The following is an 8,184-nucleotide window of genomic DNA, read 5'->3' as shown; positions in this document are numbered from 1 at the left end:
TGATATTTGGATATGCTTCATTTTTGGGCTAACCACCTAAAATAAACCAGTAAAATGGATGGACAGAGTGGATAAAATGTATAAATGATTGCGGGCCCCATACAGTTTACTTGGTACGGCTAAGCGTACTGAGTTACTCAGTACGCAATCCGCTTCCCCCAAAGAGGAAGCGGATTGCATAGTGAGTAACTCGCTACACTTAGAGCACTACTGAGTACACTCCGTGAGGTCCACCAAGATTTATGTATTTTATCTGCTATGGTCATTCATTTTTTTTCCAAAATGATGGACGGCGTGGATAAACCACATATCATCAAGGTGGGCCCAGCTTAGCATATTGAGTACGATAATAGCTTACCGAGTAACTCAGTATGCAATCTGATTTCGCCCAAAGAGGGATCCCCGCTCACGTGGCTGGGCAGTAACGCCCATGCACGTTACTGTTTTTTAATTTTCTTTTCTCCTTTTTTTTTTCCTCCTTATTTTCTGTTGAGTGGGTCCACACTAGAATGATCTACTTCATCCATCTTGTCATCCAGCTCGCCGTGGACCCAAAGAGTCCAGTCTTTGGTAGGTTCCACACACACATCACAGTGGGCCTTAGAAAGTTCAACAACAGGTGTCATCATCAACACTATTTTCTATAGTGTGGGCCACAAGGAATCTGGATCTAGTGTCTGTGTGGCCCCAACTCAAAAATGATGTTTCCTAACAAATGAACGGTGTGGATTATACATATACACTGTGATGGATCCATGACCGGGGCTCCTCTATAACGCCCAAAAGGGTTTCCCCTTCTAACGCTGGACCTGCAGCGTTCGCTGCAGTTCCTGCTGTCCAGCAACTTCATTTTAAAAAAGTAATAATTAACTTTTGATTTTCTCTTCTTCTTTATATATATATATATATATATATATATATATATATATATATATATATATATATATATATATATATATATATATATAAATTGAAATTACAATCCTTAAAGATCTCGGGGTGGGCCCAAGAAGCTTTGATCAATTTGATCTTTGTATTTTTCCAACGTCCATGTCTATGGGACTTGTTAAACATGTTGAATGGTAAAAAATTATCACAACGGCCACCTTGCTGTTAGACAGCGTGCCCTACAATAGTCCACACATTAAAGAAGAGAAAGAGGAAGAAAATAATGAAGGAAGACATCAGCCATTGGATGGACTCTGCTACTATGGGACACTAGCTCCTTAACACAACTATCACATAACAAGGTGGGTTCAACCCTTGTGGGCCCATTAAATTAAAAGAAAGAAAGGAAAAGTGGAGAGTTTGTCCTCCCTTGCACTCACAATAATATTGAACAGTTAGATTCGACCAGTTCACCAATCGGAAGGCTTGGATGATAATGCTCCTCCCCTAACTCCTCTAACTCTCAAACTTGCCCTCAAGCTCTCTTTATAAAATATCTCTTAAACACTCTCTCTTTCCTCTATAATCTCTATCAAATCTTTCTAATTTCTCTCAATTTTCTCTAATGTTTTATTTCTCCCTTTTTAATCTCTCTTTTCTCTATTTTCTTCTCACTCTCACTTAATAGGAAAATTGGTTGAGATGAAAAACTTTGGGGAGCGTTGTGGTAGAATTTTCTGAACAGAGAGGGGAATTAGAAAAGATGGATGGATAAGATGGGTAGAGGTCAAGAAAGAAGGGAGTTGCGGAGTTCTTATTAGGTGATTAGGGCCTTGGGTCCTTACTCATGGCTCAGTTGTAAACCACGTGGGTTTCAAGATCGAGATTGTGGGTGCGGGCTAAAAAAATAAAGGGTGTGTGTGCACTAAAAAAAAGAAAAGAGAGTCTTAATAAAATTAATTTTAACGGAGAAACTTTTCTACAAAAGTGGCCCATCTCCCCTTATTTTAGGGTAGAAAAAGAGGCTACTTTTTTAAGTTTTGTAAAAAGGTATTGTGAGACATTTTTCAAATATTATCTTTACGCTAATTAATGATGATTTACGACTAATAAAAGAGTTGTATGTCCCGTTAATGGTTTCTAGAAAAGGTGAGATTTTCACTTACTCCTTAATTTAAGGAAAATGGCATAAATGCTACTTTTGAAAAATGTGCTTATTTAAGGTCCTTAATGAAGGGGGTATTAAGGGTGGTTTAGTATGCTTAATGGCGTCTGAAAAAAGTGACATAACTCATTATGCTATTTTAGTGATACACACATAGGGTATTTATGCACATGCATACACCTAAATTTTGTGGATCGTACCATCCCGACGGGCTACCGCATATATAGACGCACGGAAGATACCCTCACACTCGTGGGGGCGGAGCATTCGGTATAACGTGGGTTTTTGGGTCTTCAAGGTTTGGATTTCTTGAGTGCGCACGATTCAGGGTCCTATGGAGGTACTGGATGGTGTAAGAGTGAACACCAAAATGTTCAAAGGAACTTACACGATGATTCTTTGGAAGGTTTAATGGTGGGGCGTCATATCCCCATGTTGGCCATGGTGTTAGGATCTTCTTTATTATTGGCCTCACGTTAAAAAGATATGATGAAATGGATGAACTAGCTGGATATAAAACATACATTGCATTGGACCCTAGAGCGCCCAACACTGCTTGATCACCTCCTAAGCAATGGATAAAGATGTTTCCAAGACCAGACTAATAAGGTGTTACATGAACACATTGGTGGGTGTTTTCCTAACTGTGGGGTTTACTTGATATATCCACGTGGTCCATAGTTCTTCCAGCTTATTTTAGTGCATTGTCTTATAAATGAAGCAAGTCCAAATCCGAAGCGGACCACACCACAAGAAACAGTGGTGATTGAATGCTGCCATTAAAAACTTATTCTTAAGGACCGCCATAATTTTTATTTGCTATCCAACCTGTTGGTAACGCCACACAGACCGGACCTAGCTGGTTGAAAAAAAAACACACACACACAAATATTATCCATCTTCACATCATCTTTTGTAATTTTAATGGTGTGAATTCCTTCACTAGTATGTGGTCCATTTGAGATTTGGATCTGCTTCATCCAGGGAACATGCCCTAAAAATGAGCTGGAAAAACTGATCGATGGCATGGATATAATACAAATACGTCAAGGTGGGCCATGGTCACGAAAACAACCACCAACATGTTGCCTTGCGAACGTGTCGTGGCATTAACTACTAGCTACGGTTTACTTACTAGCTGCGGTTAAAGCCGTAGTTATAAAGCTACGTCCGTAACTAAAAACTAGCATGATCCGTAGCCTTTGATCGCTTTTTTGGTAGTGGAATCAAAACTAAAAATTGGGAGTGACTGGGTCAACCTAGCCTATGACTTGAGTCAGGACTAAATGAGTCATTTGGAGTTAGAGTCTTAAAACCATGGGGAGCTCATCCCAGCATTTGACTAGAGTTGGCAATGAGTTGGCCAGGTCAAATGAATAACCCAATTTCTAAAGGACCCACCAAAATAAAACCCAGCCATCTTTTTAAATGGACCAATAATTCAAGCCCAAGCTGGATATATCGACACTAAACAAGTTTAACTTTAAGTGTGCCTTCGGCTTAATTTGTTTATTCAGTGGGCCGGCCCATTGTTATTCTAGACCATTGGTTTTCTTACAATATGCAATTGTGGGCCATTTTCATGTGATGATCTTCCTAATGAGGGAGATAATTTAGGATCATTATAATCACAAACACCACTTCCCTGACTGGAATTCTCAAGAACCCTCGTAATGTCAGGCTGTGTAGGGCCCACAGTAATATCTCGACAATTCATTTTATTAGCTGAGTCCAAAAATAAGGCAGATCTAAAACTCAAGTGGTCCACACCACACAAAACAGTAGGTATCAAATTGCAAACCGTTGAAAGCATCATGGTGTTATTGGCCATCCAACCCGTTCCCATTGGATGAAGAAAAAAGTACAAATATCAGCATTATGTGACCAACGAAGGTTCCAACGGTGAGGATTCAGATCTACTGTTTATTTGGCATGGTCCACTTGAGTTTTGAATATGCTTTTATCATATTACAACTGGAGTGTCACAGTGGGCCCACTTGAGTTTTGAATATGCTTTTATCAGATTACAACTGGAGTGGATACAAGACACACATCACAGCTGACCCGATCACAAGCACATAAATTGTCATATGAGCTAGCATGGGCAATCGATTGAATTTTTTCTTTTTTCTTTTGGACATGGCCCAAGCTTAATTAGCTTAGAGATTTTGAGGCTGGAATTGATTAGCATGCCTTAGCAATGTTGGAAGATCCAAAATACTAGAGCCATCCTGCATCTTGGTGTAATATATATGAATGAGTAATTTGCTAATCTGAACCGTATGTCCATAATGGATTGCTAATATTTAAAGATGCATATGTTTCAACTAATCCAAGCCTTGTGATTGTGATTAGCATTTAGTAAATGGGTCTTCCTTGCTTTACTAAAACTAATAAATCATTAAACCCACTTGGATGCTTATGCTTGTAATAAATACATAATACATACATGAAAATATGTATTACATAGACGGCAGGACTGTCATGCAATGTATAAGTGTGATTTTCTATATAAAGATATTGTATATCATATCCTTGTAATTATTTTGGCCACATCAACAAAGATGAAAAATAAAAACAAACTATTTCATTAAAAGAAATAATTCTTAAAATAAAAAATAAAAAACTAGAAATTAACTACCAATTTTTGGACTGCTACTCTTTTATCTTCTACGATGGATTGGGCATAAGCCAGATTGGTGGTGTGAGACCGGAATGAGTGATACCATGGGGTAAAAATGGCTTAATACTCCCATCCTCTAAACTACCCACTACGAAATCAGTACAGTTAACATCTGGACACTTGTCTTCGGGAAAACGGAAATAGTCTTCGTAATAGTCATCTGAGAAATAAATTCGATTGCCTTTGCCTTGGAAGCTTGGGAAATCTCTAAGTGAGAGAGAAAGAGAAGCATTCTGACCTAAGAAAAACAAGGTATCCTCACCTAAACTTGTCAGCTCCACCCATCGTTGCTGTGGCGCTTCCTCACTTGTTTCCTCTAACTTGAAAACTTTGAAACTATCAGTCTCATGGGGATAATATTCATTATTTAAACGCCTTGCTTCTACATCGTCATCAGACGGCAAATCATCATCATCAGACTGAAAATTATCATCGTCAGACGGCAAATCTTTGTCATTTATGAAGATGATACCATCACGATGTATCACGGATCTACAAACTTGGAGCAACTCCCCTGACAAGGACTCTACGATATACCTACTTTGAAAAAAAACATCTTTTATGGGAGAAGGAGCTATTTCTGTTGTTCTTGGATTCATCCCTTCAAGATGACAAAGCAGTACTCTTCCATCCTGACTTACAGCATAAAACTTACCTTTATGGTATATAAGGTCAAGGATGTAAACACCAGAAGAAGAACTGGTGTCTACATGTCTCCAATTCTCGTCTCCCTTCTTTAAAAAAGCTAATTTATGCGTCTCGGAATAAACAGCCATGACGATGAAGTCTGGAGATGAAGCAGGATCTGAAGATATAATGGCTTTATGGATGAAAAGAGTGTTTATTGGCTCTTGTGGACTATTAGTAAACTGATGAAATGGAAACTTGGACGGTGGTGGAAGCTGAATTTGTAATCTTGCGAAGGGATTTAATAGATGAAGTGACTCTGAATTGTTGGAGGCTGTTATTAGCCAACCATGAGATGATCCACAACAGCGCATTCCATGGATTTCAGGCAGCTCAAGCCTAATGATCTTATCATCGAAGAGTCTGAAGAAAGCATGAGTTTCAGGGCCTTTGTCGTCGTCGGAGAGTACTAAGCATGGAAACTTGCAATTGCTTCTCTCTAAGATGAGCGATCTCCATGAAGAGCAGACAGCGCTGAAACGTTGGTAGTCAGTAAGGTAGAGTCGTTTGGCAATAAGCTCCAGCACATCTCTGTTAAGGTGAGCCCAGTCTGCCATGGAAGAAAGGGCTGAGAAATATTCAAGAAACAAAGGAAAATAGAGACCTAGAAAATCTTTTTTTTTGTTTTTTTAAAGAACAGAAAGAAGCGAGAGCAGAGCTATAAAATATTCAAGCAACGTAGAAGATCGCTAAATTAGTTGGCTTTTTATGCATCTTCTACGTAAGAGAAACAGATTGCGTAGTGTGCTACGCACCACCGACCTTGGTGGTGTGTTGACGTTACCAAGTTCTGTGGGCCACACAATAAATTATATTTTACATCCAATCTGTCCATCCGTTTTAGGAGATAATTTTAGTTTTCAATCTCAAAACCGATATATATCCAAGGCTCAGGTGGGCCACACCACAGAAAGCAGTGGACGGTTGAAAACTTCCTAGAGTCCACCATAATGTTTATTTTGCATATAAACTGTTCAAAAGGTCATAAATAGCTGGATTAATACACAAATCAAATATCAGTTTGATCCAAAACTTCTGTGGCCCTCAAGAAGTTTCCAATGATTGAAAGCATCGTCTCCACTGCTTTATGTGGTGTGGTCCAACGGATGATTGAATCTAACTAATTTTTTGCATTATACACTCAAATATTATTATAAAATGTATTTACAGTTTGGATATGACACATACATCATGGTGGGGTCCACAAGACTTCGTGACATCAACCAACACAGTGGTCGCAAACCACGCAATCCTACTTCCAAAGAGGAGAGGAGAGCTGTAGTAGGAAACGGCTTCGGTGTATCCCGATCCATCGAGGTCGGTGGATACCTGACCGTAGATCATTCTGTGATCTATGTGATTTACATCTATGCCGTCTATACGTTTTAAAAGATCATTTTAGGGCTTTTTCACAAAATGAAGCTGATCCAAAACTTAGGTGGACACATCACTAGAAACGGTGGTGACTGAATACTACTATTAGAAGCTTCTTGAGGGTAACTGGAATGTTTATTTTCCATCCAACTTATTGGTAAGATGAAGAAAACCGGGATGAAGTGACAATACAAATATCAGCTTGATCCAAAACTTTTGTAGTCCTCAAAAATCTTTTAAAATCAAGGAGAGGTATTACTACGAATCTAAGTCCGTTTAAGTCCTACCAAAGACTACTATACTTGCCACATGTTTTAGTCCAACTAAAAGTAGTATACTTGTTGCATTGCCTAACGTAGCACACAACTCTGTTACCGTGTGGTGTTGTAAAAGGCCTGTGGGCGCCCCATCTTGTACGTGTTTTATCCACTCTGTTCATCTGTTTAGGTCATCTAAATGTCAGGTGGACCACATTATAGAAAACTACGGTGATTGAACATACATCATGGTGGGGCCTACATATGTTTTCTACATTACCAGCTCGGTGCTGTGCACGATTCGATATTACCCCTGCATGTGCCAGCGTTTTGTGCCTTTTGGGCCTATACCCTTCTCAACACTTGTTTTATGCCCAATCGCCCTGGGGCTTACCATGCCGTGTATGTATATCCACTCCATTCATCAGTCATACATAATAAATATCATCCTGATACAAAATTATGATGGGCCACACCAAGCAAAAACATTTTCAGAAAAAAAAAAATGCTCTTAAAAGCTTAAGTTTAGGTTGCCTATGGTTGGCATCCTATCCCCATTGTTCTTCTTGGTGTGGCCCACCGAGGTGGAGATCTAGTTATTTTTTTCCAAAGGATATAGAATTTGATCATAGAACATTATGGATGGATTGAATCTTAAAATATACACCTCACAGGCCCACAGAACTTGATTGTTCTACACAGGAGTAGGTGTTGCAGAGGATTCCAATCCCTCCGTCGACCGGGTCGAGGTTTGTTCTTGGGGCAACCATGGTGTGCATCTCTTAATCAAAAAATATTCACCAGCTGCACCTACGGGTACTGTGGAAAAGACCTATGGACCCATCATGATGTATTTTCTTTGTCCATTCTGTCCATCTTATTTGCAAGCTCGAATTAGGGCATGAGCCCAAAAATAAAGTAGATCCAAATCTCAGGTGGACGGGACCACAGGAAACAGTGGTGATTGAAGACACATCGTTAAAATGTTCCTAAGGCCCATTGTAATGTAGACCTAGGTGAAGATAAAAAACAAAACAAATATCAGCTTGATCCATCGAGAAATTTTTAATGGTTGGTGTTCAATCAATATCATTTTATATAGTGTTGTCAACCTGAGATTTAGATTTACC

General features: G+C 39.2%; 1 protein-coding gene across 1 annotated transcript; it reads right to left on the bottom strand.

Annotated features, from left to right (window-relative positions):
• Positions 1-4,678: 4,678 nt before the first annotated feature.
• Positions 4,679-6,036, bottom strand: LOC131236091 (F-box protein At2g17036-like). Its single transcript, XM_058233207.1, has one exon. It carries the CDS (start codon positions 5,978-5,980, stop codon positions 4,724-4,726), a length of 1,257 nt encoding a protein of 418 aa, XP_058089190.1. The 5' UTR covers positions 5,981-6,036; the 3' UTR covers positions 4,679-4,723.
• Positions 6,037-8,184: the final 2,148 nt, after the last annotated feature.

This window comes from Magnolia sinica, unplaced genomic scaffold (assembly GCF_029962835.1).
Source record: "Magnolia sinica isolate HGM2019 unplaced genomic scaffold, MsV1 ctg21, whole genome shotgun sequence".
Lineage (NCBI taxonomy): Eukaryota > Viridiplantae > Streptophyta > Magnoliopsida > Magnoliales > Magnoliaceae > Magnolia > Magnolia sinica.
Note: the sequence above shows the minus strand (reverse complement) of the source record. Positions and strands in the feature narration are given on the sequence as shown.

Bases quoted from the DNA above. Each gene is read 5' to 3' on its own strand.
- LOC131236091 (XM_058233207.1), bottom strand. From the start codon at position 5,980: ATGGCAGACTGGGCTCACCTTAACAGAGATGTGCTGGAGCTTATTGCC.